Genomic DNA, 21017 nt, shown 5'->3' with positions numbered 1-21017 from the left:
ACGGAACTGTGTGGGAATATCTCCTGACAAAAGGTGATGAATCTCCAGAATTTTCTACTCTGGTGGGATGTAGATGATAGATCATTGTAGGTACATTTTTGAAAATCAGGGAATTGAGGACTCTGGGGAATGGCACAGCAGAGATGCTAAGATGATCTATGATCATACTGAATGATGGGGCAGGCTTGAGGAAGCAGATGGCTTCCTCCTCTTGATGGTTCCTTGGTTTCCAAGTATTCCAAGTACTTTTAGTTGGGAAATAGGTGGACTTAGGAAGGGGATGGGGAATTTCTGTACAATTTTGTGTTGTGTTTTTCATTACTCCATAAGTAGGTATTGTTGGTGTGTGTGTGTGTGTGAGAATACCAGTCTACCTATTGTTTAGCTTATCTAAGTTTAAATCTATATATGCCAGATTTGTGCAACAACAACCAAAAATGCTGAGAACACTTTGCAGGTCGAGCTATGTAGAGAGGAAGAGTGTAATTTCAGATCGACTGGTACCTGATCTGTGGAGTCGTTCCACCATTTTTGACTCGTCTTTCATTCAACTCTCCCTCGCAGTCAGGTCACCTGGCTATAACTGGTGCTGATTCCTTTGCATCCAAGAGGACCACAATCCAGAGTTGGGTTTGGAGGCTTGTGTGCCTCAGAGACCCGGAGAGCTATGTCGGCTGGAGTCAGGGCTTTATGCTGGAGCTTTTGGTCGGGTCACCCATGCCAAGCAGGTCATAAGGGTAGGGACCAGATTAAGAGCTGTTCTCTGGTCTTCCAAAGTTAAGGGGTTCAGCTCAGGACTGCTAAAAGAAAACTGTTCCGGAAACTGCAATGAAGAATCCTTCTACATCTGAGTGGCCAAACACAGACGGAGATGGAGGACCCTTCATTACTGCCCTAAACGCCAGCGGTGTAACAGGCAGCAAGAAAGTAAGCGACCCAGACAAAAACCACACTAGTAACAATAGGAGAATGACAAAAAATAATCTGCCGTTTACATCATCAACTGAAATGAAAAGAATACACATTAACTTGTTTCCAGTGTTCTAATCTAACTTTTTTAATCGGTGCTCTTAACCTTTAAACCTTTAGTACATTCCATGCATTTTGAGGACTCCGCCTAACAATGAAGATTAGATATCAGCAGCACTGGACTGACTACGAGTTGAAGTCCTGATGCTGGTCTGGGCCCGGGATTCCCAAACTTCTCTTGTGCCATGGAGCCTTACCATTAACCGAGGATGGGAGCCCCTGCCAGATGCTGCCTGACCTGCTGAGTTCATCCAGCGTTTTGAGAGTATTGCGGGAGAACCATCGCCTGCTCGTTGAGATCAGTCTTCTTCCTGCGCAGTTCATGATGAACTTACACAAAGCAGCCCCTCCCCCCCCCCAACAACTGGTCTTATAAATTGTTGAAGCAACATACATCAAAGTTGCTGGTGAACGCAGCAGGCCAAGGAGCATCTATAGGAAGAGGCGCAGTCGACGTTTCAGGCCGAGACCCTTCGTCAGGACTAACTGAAGGAAGAGTGAGTAAGGGATTTGAAAGCTGGAGGGGGAGGGGGAGATGCAAAATGATAGGAGAAGACAGGAGGGGGAGGGATAGAGCCGAGAGCTGGACAGGTGATAGGCAAAAGGGGATACGAGAGGATCATGGGACAGGAGGTCCGGGAAGAAAGACAGGGGGGGGGTGACCCAGAGGATGGGCAAGAGGTATATTCAGAGGGACAGAGGGAGAAAAAGGAGAGTGAGAGAAAGAATATGTGCATAAAAATGAGTAACAGATGGGGTACGAGGGGGAGGTGGGGCCTTAGCGGAAGTTAGAGAAGTCGATGTTCATGCCATCAGGTTGGAGGCTACCCAGATGGAATATAAGGTGGTTCCTCCAACCTGAGTGTGGCTTCATCTTTACAGTAGAGGAGGCCGTGGATAGACATGTCAGAATGGGAATGGGATGTGGAATTAAAATGTGTGGCCACTGGGAGATCCTGCTTTCTCTGGCGGACAGAGCGTAGATGTTCAGCAAAGCGGTCTCCCAGTCTGCGTCGGGTCTCACCAATATATAAAAGGCCACATCGGGAGCACCGGACGCAGTATATCACCCCAGTCGACTCACAGGTGAAGTGATGCCTCACCTGGAAGGACTGTTTGGGGCCCTGAATGGTGGTAAGGGAGGAAGTGTAAGGGCATGTGTAGCACTTGTTCCGCTTACACGGATAAGTGCCAGGAGGGAGATCAGTGGGGAGGGATGGGGGGGACGAATGGACAAGGGAGTTGTGTAGGGAGCGATCCCTGCGGAATGCAGAGGGGGGGAGGGAAAGATGTGCTTCGTGGTGGGATCCCGTTGGAGGTGGCGGAAGTTACGGAGAATAATATGTTGGACCCGGAGGCTGGTGGGGTGGTAGGTGAGGACCAGGGGAACGCTATTCCTAGTGGGGTGGCGGGAGGATGGAGTGAGAGCAGATGTACGTGAAATGGGGGAGATGTAAGCATAAGCGTAATCCGTGTAAGCGGAACAAGTGCTACACATGCCCTTACAAGAAAGCAGGATCTCCCAGTGGCCACACATTTTAATTCCACATCCCATTCCCATTCTGACATGTCTATCCACGGCCTCCTCTACTGTAAAGATGAAGCCACACTCAGGTTGGAGGAACAACACCTTATATTCCGTCTGGGTAACCTCCAACCTGATGGCATGAACATCGACTTCTCTAACTTCCGCTAAGGCCCCACCTCCCCCTCGTACCCCATCTGTTACTCATTTTTATGCACACATTCTTTCTCTCACTCTCCTTTTTCTCCCTCTGTCCCTCTGAATATATCTCTTGCCCATCCTCTGGGTCACCCCCCCTTGTCTTTCTTCCTGGACCTCCTGTCCCATGATCCTCTCGTATCCCCTTTTGCCTATCACCTGTCCAGCTCTTGGCTCCATCCCTCCCCCTCCTGTCTTCTCCTATCATTTTGCATCTCCCCCTCCCCCTCCAACTTTCAAATCCCTTACTCACTCTTCCTTCAGTTAGTCCTGACGAAGGGTCTCGGCCTGAAACGTCGACTGCGCCTCTTCCTATAGATGCTGCTTGGCCTGCTGCGTTCACCAGCAACTTTGATGTATGTTGCTTGAATTTCCAGCATCTGCAGAATTCCTGTTGTTTGCTTATAAATTGTTGATATGGTTTTATCTTGAGATACGAGATTGTTGACGGTGACATGGAGATTTATTTTAGAGCTGTTTCCTGGACAGGGCATCTGAATGAATTTTCAGTTCTGCTTTAATAGAACTCTCGTGACCGGGTTCCTCTTTAAAGAGTCAGGGGTTATTTTAAACTTATGTTAATGTCACGGGAGGGGAGCTTAAAGCAAAAAAAACCTGTTGGGGGAATTCAGCGGGTCAGGCAGATTCTGTGCAGTGAGTGTTTTATTTCAAAAACATTTTGTTCATAATAATACATGTATGGAGGAACAGATAGGTTACAAATCCCTTTACGTTCTTGGTGTCATTTGGTTGATAAACTCAGCGGTGTTAACGCGTTATTTTTTACCTATCGCCGTTGCCGCTGATGTGGATGGGAGCGGATGGTTGACAATACGGGTTGGAGCCCCTCATGGGGACTGAAAGCAGGAGGGAACTCCCACCAGCCAGGCCAGGCTCTCTTCTCGCTGATGCCATCGCGAAGGGGGCTCAGGAACCTTGGATCCCACACCGCCAGGTTCTGGAACGGCCATTAATTACCCTTCAACCATCAGGCTCCTGAACCGGTTTCGCTCACCTCAACTCCGAACAGATTCCACAACCCAGGAGCTCGCTTTCAAGGGCTCTACAGCTCAGATTCTCAATATCATTTATTTACTAATTTTTAAAAATTAATTTTGTATTTTTAATATTTGTCTTTGCACGTCGGCTGTCATTGATTATGTGTAATTTTTCATAAATTCTGTTGCATTTATTTTCCTGTAAATGCCTGCAAGAAATAAATCTCAGTAATATAAGATGACATATATTTACTTTGAACTTTGGAACGGGGCCAGTATAAAGAACGTGAGGGGAAGGAGCTGAGTTTGGAGTTGGGAACAAGATTCACTGAACAGTCGATATAAACACTCCCAGGATTTTCATTCTCATTCATTCATTCATACCCACATAGGAGATTAGTGTGCAAACTTAAAGCACACGGTATTGGGGGTAAGGTATTGGTGTGGGTGGAGAATTGGTTAGCAGACAGGAAGCAAAGAGTGGGAATAAACGGGACCTTTTCAGAATGGCAGGCGGTGACTAGTGGGGTACCGCAAGGCTCAGTGCTGGGACCCCAGTTGTTTACAATATATATTAATGACTTGGATGAGGGAATTAAATGCAGCATCTCCAAGTTTGCGGATGACACGAAGCTGGGTGGCAGTGTTAGCAGTGAGGAGGATGCTAAGAGGATGCAGGGTGACTTGGATAGGTTGGGTGAGTGGGCAAACTCATGGCAGATGCAATTTAATGTGGATAAATGTGAAGTTATCCACTTTGGTGGCAAAAATAGGAAAACAGATTATTATCTGAATGGTGGCCGATTAGGAAAAGGGGAGGTGCAACGAGACCTGGGTGTCATTATACACCAGTCATTGAAAGTGGGCATGCAGGTACAGCAGGCGGTGAAAAAGGCGAACGGTATGCTGGCATTTATAGCGAGAGGATTCGAGTACAGGAGCAGGGAGGTACTACTGCAGTTGTACAAGGCCTTGGTGAGACCACACCTGGAGTATTGTGTGCAGTTTTGGTCCCCTAATCTGAGGAAAGACATCCTTGCCATAGAGGGAGTACAAAGAAGGTTCACCAGATTGATTCCTGGGATGGCAGGTCTTTCATATGAAGAAAGACTGGATGAACTGGGCTTGTACTCGTTGGAATTTAGAAGATTGAGGGGGGATCTGATTGAAACGTATAAGATCCTAAAGGGATTGGACAGGCTAGATGCAGGAAGATTGTTCCCGATGTTGGGGAGGTCTAGAACGAGGGGTCACAGTTTGAGGATAGAGGGGAAGCCTTTTAGGACCGAGGTTAGGAAAAACTTCTTCACACAGAGAGTGGTGAATCTGTGGAATTCTCTGCCACAGCAAACTGTTGAGGCCAGTTCATTAGCTATGTTTAAAAGGAAGTTAGATATGGCCCTTGTGGCTACAGGGGTCAGGGGGTATGGAGGGAAGGCTGGGTTCTGAGTTGGATGATCAGCCATGATCATAATAAATGGCGGTGCAGGCTCGAAGGGCCGAATGGCCTACTCCTGCACCTATTTTCTATGTTTCTATGTTTCTATTCTCATTCTCTCTCCCTCTCCCTCTCCCTCTCTCTCTCTCTCTCATATTTCTGAACGTTTCCTGAAGGGTATAAATGGTGGTGATGGATTCTGAAGGAGGTAATGTATCTGGGAAAGGAATAAATGAAAAGGTGACAGGATTGGGGCTGAGAGGAAAATGGGATTAACCATGATAAAATGACAGAGCAGACTCGATGGGCCAAATGGCCTAATATGCTCCTATATCTTCTGATCATAAACACTACAACCCTACCTCACCGTTCCATTCTATTGCACTGTTCACTCAAGTAACAGTACTCAGTTTACAGTAAACTTCCTGCAAAACAGATTTATCAACAGTGTCTTATAGGTTCAATAAGGGTCGGTATCAATATATTCAATATCGAATATTGAAAACGCCGAGACAGAGTGAAAGTGGGGTGGATGTTTTCAATCGTGGGTGAGTCAACGACCAGAGGGCACAGCCTCAGTATAGAAGGGTGTCGCTCAGAAAAGAGATCAGGCGGAATTTATCTTTGGAATTCATTGCTAAGGACTGTTGTGGAGGCCAAGTCTTTGGGTATATTTAACGTGGAGGTTGACACGTACTGTATTTGATCAGTAAGGGCGACAAAAGGTGCGGGGAGAAGGCAGGAGAATAGGTTTAAGAGGGATTAAACAATCAACCGTGATAGAATGGCAAGGCAGATTAGATGGGCCGAATTGCCTTATTCTGCTTCTATGTTTTATGGTCACGGGCAATAGACCCAGATATAAAATAAGATAAAACTTCATTTATCCCAAAGTAAATTGTCGCAAGGTTGCTCAGTCAGAAATATAAGTTAGCTGTCTACAACAGTAACACAGTACGTTGCCACTCTGCGTAAAGAAAAAAAAGATCTCCTTTAAACTTTCCCCCTTTTAATTTAGATGCATGTCCTTTAGTTTATGAGAAGCAGAAAGTAGAAGCGAGAGCCGATTTGAGGAGACCAGCGGGTGCCTACGCCTGTTTGGCCTTCCGCGTGATGGAAATTCCGCGGGAGGCGTGCCGTAGGGCGGGGTGCAGCGAGCTGTGACTCAAGGCTCATTTGTTCGCTAATTCATTTTGGACTTTGGACTCTCCGAGCACGATCCTTACGGGGTAGGACTCCAGCGGGCTCAGGATGTTTGAGAAGATCGAGGCGAGCCGCGGTCGGTTCCTTCCAGCCACCAAGGGAGTACCCCTGGCTCAGACCCCCGAGGGAGATCGGCTGGTGGCTGCGGACCACGACTGGGACACGCTGCCCACCAAGGGCAGCGACCGCCACTGTCCGACCTACGACCGGGTCTTGGAGGACGTCAACCGCCTGTCCAGCCTCCTGGGTCGCTTCTTGCAAGCGACGGACGAACTGGTCGGCGCAAATGCGGCGCGGACGCAGCCGCTGACGGGGTCGCTCGCAGCTCGCCGGATCTCCCGCCGAAGTTTGCGGCTGGAGCGGTGCGACTCCGGCGTGAGCGCGGGGGCTCGGGCGCAGAGCAGGAAAGTAGCGGCAGATCAGCGGCTGGATGGAGAGGACCCGATGGACGAGGGTCTGGCCGAGCACGAGTGGATGATGGCAGCGGCCGGAGGCGATCTGGAGAAGCTGACCGCTCTGCTGGACTCGGTGCCCAGTCTGTTGAACAGGAAGGATCCGGTGACGGGGCTGACGGCGGCGCACTGGCTCGCCAAGCAGGGAAACGACGGCGCGCTGCGGGAACTGGTGCGCCTGGCGGAAGATCGCGGCTTGCGCCTGGACCTGAACTGTCGGGCCGGGGGAGGGGGTCACACACCCTTGCACCTGGCGGCCATGCAGGGACACCAGATGGTCATCAAGCTACTGATCGGCGCCTACAACGTCGACGTGGATGCCCGTGACTTCGGCGGTAGGAAAGCCTGCCATTACCTGGCCAGCGGGGTCCCCGGCAAATTCCGGGAGCTGGTCGGGGCGGAGAACCGGGAGCGCCCGCACGGGACGGCAGACCACTCCAAGAAGTGCGCCCGGTCGCAGGAGGCGGAGGAAACTCAGGTGGACGGTCAGTTGAAAAAGCCCCAATTCCCTGTAATCGCCTCATTGCAGAGAATCTTACAAGCAAATTATCGGCGTTGGTGGAAACGCACCTCGTTTTAGACTGCGTACACTATAGACGCGGTGTAGACTGAGAACCCGGCACTACTAAATTTTCTATAGCACCAGCCATGTTCCTATTGACGGGGCACCCCAAAGCACTTTACCTCTGCGAAGGAATCGCTGCCAGACAGCAAATGAGCCAACGAACATTAATGTCTAAAATTTAATGTGACAGTGCGTTTGAATTGCGTTCAAAAGCACAATTATTTGCTCTCGAAATAATGACATATTTTCCTGACATTTTATAACATAATGGTTTCCATTTTCAAATGGTAAATTTAATCAAAAAAAGCTTTTCACTTTAAGAGTCCTTGCACGATGAGATGTCACATCTATACTTCCCACAAGTAACTACAGTATGTGTTCTGGGAGTAGTACTGGAATTTCTTAGTCGTTATTTTTATGTGCAATTTATAAATAAGGAAAATAATAGATTTGGTACCTGGTGACGATGGTAATTGTGTGATGATGCTACTGAATTGATAAGATTTAATACTAGATCTTAGACTATATTTATTTTCCCCACTCACCTACCTTGCCCCTTGCCTGGTTTCGCCTATCACCTTCCAGCCTGTACTCGTTCCCCTCCTTCCAGCTGCTTATTCTGACTTCTTCCCCCTTCCCCTCCCGTCCTGATGAGGGTCAACTGTTCATCCTTTCTACAGATTCTGCCTGGTCTGCTGAGTTCCTCCAGCATTTTGTGTGTGTTACTCAGGGTTTTCAGCATCTGCAGAATCTCTTCTCTTTATATTTATTTTCAGTATGTTTTCCAAAAAATCGGTTTAAATTTTACTTCATTCAGGAACTTTTGTACTAGAAATCTCTATTTTGTACCATAAGTGTGTAGCTGACAATCTTTTTCAAGGTGGCTTATTACTATGTGTAATTTGATTGTGTGATTGAGTATCAATTATAAAGACTAGGATTAATAATGGAGACAATAAAAGCAACTGGAAAATGAGATTTATTGTGAAATATTTTGTTTAAGCTAGTTGCAAAGTGCTGGTAGAGACATTATATACTAGATCTGAAATAATACAATACTAAATTTTCAAAATATTGTGGGAAAATTGTAGTTTCACTTTCATATTGGATACAAACATACTGAAAAACAGGTTTTAAAAAATACCATCACAACCAATGGTTTACTATTTCTGCTCCACTCCACAGCCCTCTGTCCTGAATTTTGGCCAGTAATTTCTGATTCGTCGTGCTTCAGTCTGTTTAATTTTGCATCGAGTGTGGTGTTAAGCAGCTTGAAGATATGGGATGCAAGTGATCTAATAAACAGAGCAAAACACACAACCTGCTGGAGGAACTCAGCAGGTCAGGCAACATCTATGGAAATGAATCCATGGCCAAGACTATTCACCCCAAAATGTCGACTGTTGATTCCTCTCCAAAGATGCTGCCTGATCTGCTGCCATTTTGTGTGTGGGGCTTTGGATTTCCAGCACTTGTGGAATCTCTTGTGTTTGCGATTTAATAAACAGCTGGTTTAACTTTTTTTCAGTTTGATAAAGGATATGTTAATTAAATTTGATCAGTTTTTTTTCATCCATTGTATGCTGAAAAGTCTCAATTGTATTGCATTTTCTGATTTTTAATTTCATTTTTTTTAAATTTAGAGATTCAGCTCAGGACTGGCCCAATTTTCCCTGCGTCTTAAACTTTTTACAAAATTCCCAACCAGGGTGCAACATTTTTGATAGCTATCCATGTATCACATTAAAGATGAAAGATTAGCTTTATCTGACACCTGTGCATTGAAACATACTGTGCAATTTGTTGTTTGTGCCAATGACAGTCGGAACATTGTGCTGGGGGCAGTCCACAAGTGTCAACACGCTTCCAGCGCCAACATAACATGCCCATAACTATTAACCCTAACCTGTACATTTTCGGAAGGTGGGAGGAAACTGGAGCACCCGGAGGAAACCCACACAGTCACGGGGAAGAACATACACACTCCTTACAGACAGCGGCGGGAATTGAAACCCGATCACGATCACTGTCTCCGTAAAGTGTTATGCTGACCACCACGCTACTGAGCCACCTGGAACGCTGCGTATCACCCTCTGTCCTACATGCTGAATAACAGGGAACATGTGTTTAAATCACAAGTGTACTTGTTGCATTAAAAAATGCAACGGGTTAATTTTGAAGAGGCCAGTTGCCAAACATACTCGATGATTTGCGACACAAGCATTTCATTCAAACGCAGGATGTGGGCATTCACTGTAAATCCCTTGTTGCACTTGTGAAAGTGGTCGTGCGCCACACAAATCCTGGAAGGTTCGCAGTGCTGTTGAATGGGAATCTTGTTTTTACTTCAGATGCAGTGAGGCAGGAAAAGATTCCTATTTACATTTCAGGATCTTATGACTTGGTGACATTACCATGTGCTTATCCTTCTAGTGATGTAGGTTGTGGGAACTGCAGTTGAAGAATGAAATAAATACAACCCCTGTGTATTTACATTACAACTTCTGCACTGAGGTGCAAGCTGCACAACAATTCTATCTTAAGTTCGTTTCACTTTAGCTAGGTTTCTTAGGTGAGCTGTGTGCACTTTCATGCAGTACCCCTGGCCAATAGTTAAAACATTTAATGATTCTTGCCTCTTCAGAATAGTTATTATATAAAGACTGGTGTTAAATAAGGATAAGCACTATCTTCGATAAACACACTGCTGTTTCAAACTAGATCCGTCTAATCACAAATAGCTACTTCATACAAGTGATCGTAAACATGGCGCCATGGTAGCGTCGCGGTCAGAGCGACGAAGGGTCTTTGTCCCGTGATTAGGTCAGGGTTTCATCGGGGTTGTGGAGTGCGGAAGAACCTACTCCGTGGAATGGAAAGTGTTTTGCATTGGTGCCAGATTTGGAACATCAATAACTTCGATCACTCCAGCCATTGCGATAAGATTCTGCATTAGTTGCAAATACCAACTGACATTTATGGATTGAACTGACAGGACCATTTAGCCACTGCTAACATTTCAGATATTTTGGACTTCCTGTCTTGTGACTAAATATTATTGGTATTCAATGGATAGTTTCAAGAATGCTTTTATGCAAATACATTATGAAATTAATTTAGTTAATATTTATTTAGAGACACACACAATAACAGGTCCTTCCAGCCCACTAAGCCCACATCACCCGGTTAACCTACCAACCCTGACGTCTTTGGAATGTGGGAGAAAACCGTAGTACACAGGGAAACCCATGTGGTCATGGAGAGAAGCTACGAACTTCTTACAGACAGGGGGAACTGAACCTGGGTTGCTGGTGCTGTGCTAACCACTATGCCTTATTACCAAACTGACCAAAGAAGCATCCTGCTCTGTCAAATATTTATTCAGCTCCACTCTAAATACTTGCAGTGACCTAGCTTCTATCACCTGCTGGGACACAGAATTTCAGAGGTTCACCACCCTCTGAGGAGTGAAAACAAAGATGAGTTAAGTGAGTCCATAAAACCATAAGATATAGGAGCAGAATTAGGCCATTCAGCCCATTGAGTCTGCTCTGGCATTCCATCGTGGCTGATCCTGGATCCCACTCAACACCATACTCATGTCTTCTCGCCATATCCTTTGATGTCCTGACCGATCAGGAAACGATCAACTTCCGCATGGCCCCCACTGCAGTCTGTGACAGAGCATTCCACAGATTCACCACTCTTTGGCTAAAAAAATCCTCCTTACCTCTGTTTTAAAAGGTCACCCCTCAATTGTGAGGCTGTGCCCTCTAGTTCTGGATACCCCCCACCAGAGGAAACATCCTCTCCATATCCAGCTTATCTGGTCTTTTCAACATTCCATACGTTTCAATGAGATCTCCCCTACATTCTTCCAAATTCCACTGAGTACAGACCCAAAGCTGCCAAACACTCCTCATATGTTAACCCCTTCTCTCCTGGAATCATTCTCGTGAACCTCCTCTGGACCCTCTCCAACAACAGCACATCCTTTCTGAGATACGGGCCCTAAAACTGCTGACAATACTGTGCTGCCTGACTAGTTTCTTACAAAAGCTTAGCATTATTTCCTTGCTTTTATATTCTATTCCCCTTGAAAGAAATGCCAACATTGCATTTGCCTTCTTTACCATAGACTCCACCTGTAAATTAACCTTCTGGGAGTCTTGCACAAGGACTCCTAGGTCCCTCTGCACCTCTGATATTTGAACCTTCTCTCCATTTAGATAATACAGTAGTTTGCATTATTGTTCCTTTTACCAAAATGCATTATCATACATTTCCCAACACTGTATTCCATCTGTCACTTTTTTGCCCATTCTTCCAGTTTGGCCAAGTCCTGCTGCAATTGCATTGCTTCCTCAGCACTACCTACTCCTCCACCTATCTTCGTATCGTATGTGCAAACTTTGCCACAAAGCCATCAATTCCACTATCTATATCATTGACAAACAATGTGAAAAGTAGCTGTCCCAATACTGACCCCTGAGGAACACCATTAATGACTGGCAGCCAACCAGAAAAGGCCCTTTTTTCCAACTCACTGCTTCCTGCTTGTCAGCCATTCCTCTATCCACGCCAGAATCTTTCCTGTAATGCCACAGGATTTTAACTTGTTAAACAGCCTCATGTGTGACACTTTATCAAATGCCTTCTGGAAATTCAAGTAAATGACATCCACTGCTTCTCCTTTTATCCACTCTGTTTATATTTCTTCGAAGAACTCTAACATATTTGTCAGGCAAGATTTCCCTTTACAGAAACCATACTGACTTTGACTTATTTTATCATTAGTCTCCAAGCACTCTGAAACCTCGTCCTTAATTATAGACTCCAACAATTTCCCAATCACTGAGGTTAGGCTAACTGGCCTATAATTTCCTTTCTTTTGCCTTCCTCCCTTCTTAAAGAGTGAAGTGACATCTGCGATCTTCCAGTCCTCTGGAACCATGCCAGAATCAAGTGATTCTTGAAAGATCATGACCAATGCATCCATTATCTCTTCAGCAACCTCTCTCAGGACTCTGGGATGTAGTCCATCTGGTCCAGGTGACATCCACCTTAAGACTTTTCAGTTTGCCTAGCACTTTTTTCCTTTGCAATAGCAATTGCACTCACTCCTGCTCTCTGACACTCACGGACCTCTGGCACACTGCTAGTGTCTTCCACAGTGAGACAGATCCAAAGTACCCATTAAGTTCATCTGCCATTTCTTTATCCCCCATTACTACCTCACCAGCACCATTTTCCAGTGGTCCAATATCAACTCTCACCCCCCTTTTATTCTTGATATAACTGAAAAATGTTTAGTATTTTGCTTTATATTATTGGCTAATTTGCCCTCATATTTCATCTTTTCCCTTTTTATAGCTATTTTAGTTGCCTTTTGTTGGATTTTACATGCTTTCCAATCATTCAAATTCCCATTCACTTCTGCTACTTACATGCCTTTTCCTTGGCTTTTACGCAGTCCTTAACTTCTCTTGTCAGCCACGGTTGCCTATCTCTGCCATTTGAGAACATCCTCTTCTGAGGGACATATCTATCATGTGCCTTGTGAATTATTCCCAGAACCTTCAGCCACCTCTGTTCTGTTGTCATCCCTGCCAGTATCTTCCTCCAATCCACCTTCTGTCATTCCTCTGTAATTCCCTTTATTTCATTATGATACTGTTACATGTGACTTATGCTTCTCCCTCTCAAATTGCAGTATGAATTCAATCTTATTATTGATCACTAAGTGTTGGCACGTGGCCAAGTGGTTAAGGAGTCGGTCTAGTGATCTGAAGGTCATGAGTTCGAGCCTCAGCTGAGGCAGCGTGTTGTGTCCTTGAGCAAGGCACTTAACCACACATTGCTCTACAATGACACCAGTGCCAAGCTGTATCGGCCCTTGCCCTTCCCTTGGACAACATCGGTGGCGTGGAGAGGGGAGACTTGCAGCATGGGCAACTGCAGGTCTTCCATACAACCTTCCAAGGCACAAATCCATGGTCTCACGAGACTAACGGATGCCTTAAAATTGATCACTACCTCCTAAGGCTTCCTTTACATCAAGCTCCCTAATAAGATCTGGGTTATTATACAATACCCAGTCTAAGATAGCCTTTCCCGAGTAGGCTCAAACACAAGCTGCTCTAAAAACCCACCTTGTAGGTATTCAACAAATTCCCTGTCTTGCGATCTGACACCAACCCGATTTTCCCAATCTCCTTGCATATTGAAGTCCCCCATTATAATCGTGTCATTATCCTTATCACATGCCTTTTCCAGATCCCTTTGCAACCCTTACATCTTGGAAGCCCATATATGATTCCCATCATGTTTTTTTTTACCCTTGCAGTTTCTTAACTCCATCCACAAAGATTCAACATTCCTTATGCCACCTATTTCTAAAGATGTAATTCCATGTCTTGCCAACAGAACCACACCACCGCCTATGCCTTCCTGCCTGTCCTTTCGATACAAAGTATATCCTTTGATGTTAAGCTCCCAACTATGGCCTTCTTTCAGCTATGACTCAGTGATGCCCACAACATCATGCTGACCAATCTCTAATTGCACCATGAGTCCGTCCACCTTATTCCAACTGCTAAGTGCATTTAAATACAGCACCTTCGATCCTGCATTCATTGCCCATTTGAATTTTGCCTGTGTGGTAGAGTCTAACTCTTTGCTCTGTCTACATTTGTTGGCAGAGATCTGGCAAGTGAAGTATACTGTGGGAAAACATGTCCATTTTGGTAGGATAAAAAAGCCTATTATCTGTTGAGCGCACACCTCCATGAGGACAACCAGACCCAAAAACAGTTACTTTCTACGACCAATAGGGCCCCTCCACCCAGTAGCCCACAAATCCACAACCACCATCTATTTTATCATTTCTATCAGTCACCTTACGTACAGACACTCCTGGGCCTAGCGTCACTTTATGGACGTACAATCAATGTATATAAGCTATCTTATTGTGTTTTTTTCTGCGCTGCATCAGAGCCAAGTAACAATTATTTCACACTCCTTCACACTTGTTTATAGAAATGACATTAAACAATCTTGAATCCTGAACTGTAGAGCTCTGTGTTGTAGAGGGATCAGGGTGTCCAAGCTCATGTTTATCAAATGTGGATAAGTTAACAGGATTCTATTACTTTTTGCTAGGGAAATGAATACAAAAGTAAGTACTTGGGTTACTTTAGACAGGAAATCACGTCTGGAGTAAGGAACAATATTAATTTGTTGGAAGCACTTTGGAGAAAAGTTACAACCTTAATTTGTAGAATGGTCTCTGAGGTCAGTGCTGCTCTCCAGTGTTTGCTCCCTGGATAGCCTTCATCTGGGGTGACCCAGTGTGAGTTGAGGAACTGCTGCATATTGTTCTTGCGGAAACATGGCTCCAGGACATCCCATGCACCAACTGTCTTCAGGCCACTCAGCAGCTTGTGCTAATATTATTCTGTGACTGTATGTGCTGGATTGTAAATACACGTGCTGTGCACAACAGTCTGTGTTGTGTTTTGTACCTTGTCCCTGGAGGAACAATGTTTTGTTTCACTGTATCCATGTGTATAGTTGAATAACACATTAAATTTGAACATGTCTAACAAACAAAGGTTGGTCAGTGTTGCCCGCACTAAAGTTCAGAAGTTAAGTTTCATTCATGTGGTCTTGAGTCTTTAACACTCTTCCCCTCAGAGAGCTGGAAACAGTCTAATTTTTAGGTAGATGACAGTATATTCATAATTAAGGGGCATGGAGGTTACTGTGAGTAAATAGAAATGAAGGATTGGGGTTAGAGTGGGTTATTATAGTTAGAAGTACAAGCTCTTCTGTCCCAATGAGCCTATGCTACCCAATTACACTCATGTGACCAATTAACCACGTACTTTGGGGAGAACATACGAACTCCTTACTGACCGTGTCAGAATTGATCCCGGGTCACTGGCACGGTAATGGCATTGTGCTCTCTATGCCATCATGCCTAATGTAACGATCTAATTAAATAGAAAAGCCTTAGTAAAGCAGCCAGTGTAATCGAAGACCCCACCCACCTGAGACATTCTCTCTTCTCCCCTCTCCCACCGGGCAGAAGATACAGAAGGCTGAAAGCATGTACCGCTAGGATCAAGGACACTGTTATCAGACTCTTGAATAGGCCTCGCAATTTATCTTATGATCTTCCACTTTATTGTTTATTTGCACTGCACTTTGAATTGCTTTTACACTTTATTCTGCCTTGTTTGATGTTTTACCTTAATGCACTGCAGAATGATTTGCTGTGTATAAACAGTAAGCAAGATAAATCTTTCACGGTATCTTGGTACATTTGACAATAATAAACCAATTCCAAGACTAACTACAATCTCAAAATGAACCCATGAACACTATCTCACTACTCTCATCTCCAGCATAATTTTCCAGTAGTCTGATATATATTCTTGCCTCTCTTTTACTCTTTATATTCACGGCCATGCCATCCTCCCTTTAGAACACTTCTTTGGGATCCATCTTCCCTGCGCTTTCCAAATTGCTCCCAGTAATTCCAGTTATTGCTGCTCTGCTGTCATCCCTGCTGGGGTTCTCTTCCAATTAACTTTGGCCAGCTTCTCTCTCATGCCTCAGTAATTCCTTGTACTCCACTGTAATACTGATACATCTGACTTGAGCTTATCCCTCTCAAACTGCAGGATGAATTCTTCAATATTATGATCACTGCATTTTACCTTAAGCTCTCTAATCAATTCCAGTTCATTGCACAACGGCAAATCCAGAATAGCTGATCTCCTAGTGGGTTCAAACACAAGCTGCTCTTAAAAGCCATCTTGTAGGCATTCTATAAACTCCCCCTCTTGGGATGCAGCACCAACCTGATTTTCCAAATCTACCTGTATAATGAAACACCCCCATGACTATCGTAACATTTCCCTTTTGAAACACATTTTCTATCTCCTGTTGTAAAATTTGTTGCCCACATCCTAGCTACTGTTCGGAGACTAGTATACAACTCTCATCAGTTTCTTAGCTCTACCCACAAGGATTCTACACCTTCCAGTCCTTTGAGACCTCTAAGAATTTGATTTCATTTTTTTTTAAACCAACAGAGCCACGTCAATCTCTGCCTACCCGTCTATGCTTTTGATAAAATGCATATTCTTTGACATTAAGCTCCTAGCTATAATCTTCCTTCAGCCATGACCAGTGATGCCCACATACTTGCCAGTCTGTAACTGTTCATCTACCTAATTCCATATACTGAATCCACTCATGCCTTACAAGGCACGAAATGGAAGACTGTGTGGCGCGCCACTGCTCACACAGACAGTAGGTGGCCGTTGACTCACAAAGAGTTCATCCGCCCTTTGACAGGTTTTGTTTTTAGTCCTGCTGGGTGCCTACACACCCTCCTCCCTGGTTAACCGGAGTGCACCAGGGGGTGTGCCAGTTGAGTCGCTGACAACCCGACCTGAGACAGGTAGTACTGGGCTATGTGGTACCCATAGCAAGGCAAGGCCCTGACATGCCCTAGGCCTGAGTCGACATAGTAGTAGTAGAATCCACTCAAATATAACATCTTCAGTCCTGTATTCATCACCCTTTTCAATTTTGTCCCCCAGCCTTTTACATTGCAACTCATCCCACTGACTGCAATTTTGCCCCATCATCAGCCTGTTCTTGCTAGCAGTATCACTATACGCTGCCCATTTGTATACCAACTGTCCCATCCCCCTTCCAAATTAGTTTAAATCCTGCCTGCTAGGATATTGGTCCCCTGCAGGTTCCTTTTGTACAGGCCGTACCTTCCCAGAAGAGATCCCAGTGATCCAGAATCTGAACCCCTGCTCCCTGTACCAGCTCCTCAACCACACATTTATCTGCCAACTGCTCCCATTCTTACCCTCACTGGCACATGACACAGGCAGCAATCCAGAGATTACTACCCAGGCAGCCCTACTTTTCCCTTTCTACCTAGCTCCTAAAATTTCTCCTCAGGACCTCCTTCCCTTTCCTACTGATGACATTGGTGCCAATATGTAGCAAGGCTTCTGCTTGCTTACCCTTCCCCTTTAGAATGCAGTGGACCTGAGACATTCCTGACCCAGGCACCTGGCAGGCAACATAGCATCTGGGTGTCTCTGTTCCTCTAACTATGGAATCTCCTATCACTATTTCAGTCCTCTTTACCTCTCTTCTCGTGAGCCACAGTGGTAGACTCAGACCAGAGACCCAGCTCCTCCCCATTAGGTTGTCCCCCCAACAGTATCTAAAACTGTACTTATTGAGGAAAATGGCACAGGGGTACTCCATACTGGTTGCCCGTTTCCCTTCCTTCACCTGACAGTTATTTAGTTACCTTGCTCCTGCAACGAGGGGTGACTACCTCCCTGTCTATCACTTCCTCCTCATTCTCCCATATGAGCTGCAGTTCCAGTTCCTTAACACATTCGCTGAGACGCAGATGTGGTTATCTAGGAAGCTGTAGGTCTCCCCGAATTCCCACATCTTACACAAAGAACTAACAATGCCATTGGAGTATCTCTCACTCCTCCATGCCCAACAGATGAGGATTGAAGAATAAAGAAACTTACCAGATACTTACCTTGCCCGAGCCTGATGAGCTAAAGCCCCTGCCTTACTTTTATTTGCCCTTGCTAATAAATCCCACTGATTAGCCGCAGTTCAAACTCCGAAAACTGCCATGAAGCGCTGCTTTTTAAACCTTCAATCGTGGACCTATGTGACATGACTTCTGCTGCTCACGCTCCCGTTCAGGCTCCTAGGTTCCTGAACCAGCGTGGATAACTCCACTTACCTCAACTCTGAACTGATTCCACAGCCTACAGATACAAGGATTCTGTAAATTACAATCTCAGTATTATTTATTTATATTTGCACAATGTCTTATTTTGGCATATTGGTTTGTTGGTCTATTTTTTCCTCTTTGATATCGTATTTCTTTGTTCTACTGTGAATGCCCACAAAAAATTGAATCTCAAGGTAGTATATGGTGACATATGTGTATTTTGATGATACATTTACTTTGAACTTTGAAACCAGCTTTGATCTTTCAATGATTAGCAGACTCAATGGGCTAGCTGGTTTAACTCTGCACCTGCTTTGATGTTCAGAAACACAGAAAACATACAGCACAATACAGGCCCTTTGGCCCACAAAGCTGTGCCGAACATGTCCCTACCTTAGAACTAGCTAGGCTTTACCCATTGCCCTCTATTTTTCTAAGCTCGAGGAGTTTATTCAAGAGGAAAGCACTTCCCATAAGAATTTACTTTACGAGGAGACGTTTCTTCATTTTCACCTTTAGTTCTTTCCTCAAATGTTTTAAATTAATGACTTCTACTACAGAAACTTGCTTCATCATATTTGCTTATCAAATACTTTTACCACTTTGAATAATATTTGCTTTATGATCTCGTCTATCATCTCATCACTCTCTCCACCAGGCTCAGCTCCCTCATCCCTGATGTAATCCCAGTAAATCTGAGTCTTAATTAGAGATTTGTTATGGTTAAGGAACAATAAACAACAATAATAGTTTTTTCAAACACCAACTGCGAAATGCAGCAGCAAGTGAAACCACATCGACACTATTGATCATCAGCAAGAGAAACTCATCATTAAGATAACTGATAGCTTTTCCTTTGTGGTCTATCAGTCAATCCACTAAGTTACTCTACATTCTGAGAACTGTGGTTGCACCAGTCAACAGTCTGCAAGGAATATCATTCCCCTCCTACTACAGCTAGTTTCAAACAAACCTTAAATCAGTCAATTTTACAGATGACATCAATGATTTTAGTTTTAATATTTTCTTCCCATTGTCTCTTAATGCAAAGGAAAAGAAACATTACTTGCTTTTTGGGGAAGTATGTTTTCGATTTTCAGAACCACAATATCTGCAACATGCTAAACATAGCAGCAACTGAATTGTGTTGTGGCTTGCGTCTCTCTGAAAGAATCCAGTCACAGGAGTTGGAGATTACTGAGAGTTTAAAAAGGGAGAGTCAACCACATTGGCTGGTCTAGTGTGACAGACAGGCTGGAGACAACAACGATGTGGATTTCCTTTAGGAAAAGGACATTAGATGTTGTTATGTGGGAAGGAAAGGCTAGATTAATCTTAAGAGTAGGTTAAAAGGTTGGCGTAGCATCGTCAGCCAAAGGGCCTGTATTGTGCTGCACTGTTCTGTGTTGTAACTCTGGGTAAAATCAGACCATTTAAGAGGCAGAGGTGGCTTAATGATGCATGCAACTAGAGATTTGGGCTTCCGTCAGCACAACAAGGTGATTGGGTTGGCTTAGGCAGTCAGTTCAGGAGCTAGCAAACCAATCAGCACTTTCCAACTAGAACCCATGGTAACCACCAACAGTTATCTGGAGTAAATCTGGGGCATAAAATTTACAGTTCCCTCCACAGAATATCAGGAGTGAAAAGGACAAATAACTTTGCAGCAGGTGGTATATTAAGAATACATTGATGAGATTCATTGTATAAACAGGAACTGCAGACTATAATATCTAATTCAATGTCAAACAACATTTAGGTGTTTCACAGTTGGTATGACTGACACTATTTTATCTTTAAATTCCATATTTATTTAATGATGACTTCAAAACTACCATGGTGGGATTCAATTTCAAGTTTTCTGGATCAATAGTCAAGACTCCCGGATGCTAATCCCATAAGAATTACTGTGTCACCAAACTTCTCTGCCTAATGAGATCTAGGTATGATATTCATACAGGTTTATATGTTTCATGATATGAGTGAAGCAAGGCATAGTAGTGTGGATGATCAGTCTTTTCCCCAGGGAAGAAATGTCAAATATCAGAGGGTATAGGTTTAGAATGAGGGAGAAGCTTCAAGATTTGCCAGCCAAGTTTTTAAAAAATGGAATGGCAGGTCCCTCAAACCAGCAGCAGGTGAAGTGATAGAAGCAGTTATGATAGTATTTAGACAGGTATAATAAAAGACAGGGACTTGAGGGATATGGATCATTGCAGACGGAACTAGCTTCGCATTATGGTTAGCACAGACAATGTGGCCTGAAGGGCCATTCATGTGCTACACTGTTCTTTTGTGTAGGGGACAGTTAATAGTATCTGTACGATAGTTTTCAAAACAAAGTTCATTGGCTTCGTTAAAAGATCCTTCTGGAGTCTTTCAGGAAGTGTTTTGCAAGTTACTATAGAGATAAAGACTGTATTATGTGCTGGGTATTACATGGATCACCAGGTGCTAGGATTATTGCACTGCAAACTTCTATTGCTGATAACCCAATAACCTTTGGCTTCAAAGGATTTTGATAGAACAAATATGGAGAAACCATTTTCACCAGTAAATGGATGGGAACCAGAGTAACAGTTTTAAACAAGTGGACAAAATGCTCAAATTCCTTTACACTCAGGACTGGAATACTACAGAAACAGATTTCACAGCAATTTTACAGTATTACTTGAAGGAGGACTACTTTCAAAGGCCATAGGAATAAAGTCTATAAATGAAAACAGCTCTTTAAGATTAAGGTATATATGCTGCCTCCTTTTGCAAGATTCTATAGTAGTCTAAAATGCCATTAAACTACTGAGGATT

The 21017-nt window shown here is 44.2% G+C and overlaps 1 protein-coding gene across 1 annotated transcript; it reads left to right on the top strand.

Annotated features, from left to right (window-relative positions):
* Positions 1-6380: 6380 nt before the first annotated feature.
* sowahd (sosondowah ankyrin repeat domain family d) lies at positions 6381-8384 on the top strand. The gene has a single exon (XM_063061453.1). It carries the CDS (start codon positions 6440-6442, stop codon positions 7421-7423), a length of 984 nt encoding a protein of 327 aa, XP_062917523.1. The 5' UTR covers positions 6381-6439; the 3' UTR covers positions 7424-8384.
* Positions 8385-21017: the final 12633 nt, after the last annotated feature.

The sequence above is a fragment of the Mobula hypostoma genome, chromosome 10, assembly GCF_963921235.1.
Source record: "Mobula hypostoma chromosome 10, sMobHyp1.1, whole genome shotgun sequence".
Lineage (NCBI taxonomy): Eukaryota > Metazoa > Chordata > Chondrichthyes > Myliobatiformes > Myliobatidae > Mobula > Mobula hypostoma.
The sequence above is the reverse complement of the archived record's forward strand: the minus strand, read 5'-3'. Positions and strand labels throughout refer to the sequence as shown.

Bases quoted from the DNA above. Each gene is read 5' to 3' on its own strand.
- sowahd (XM_063061453.1), top strand. From the start codon at position 6,440: ATGTTTGAGAAGATCGAGGCGAGCCGCGGTCGGTTCCTTCCAGCCACC.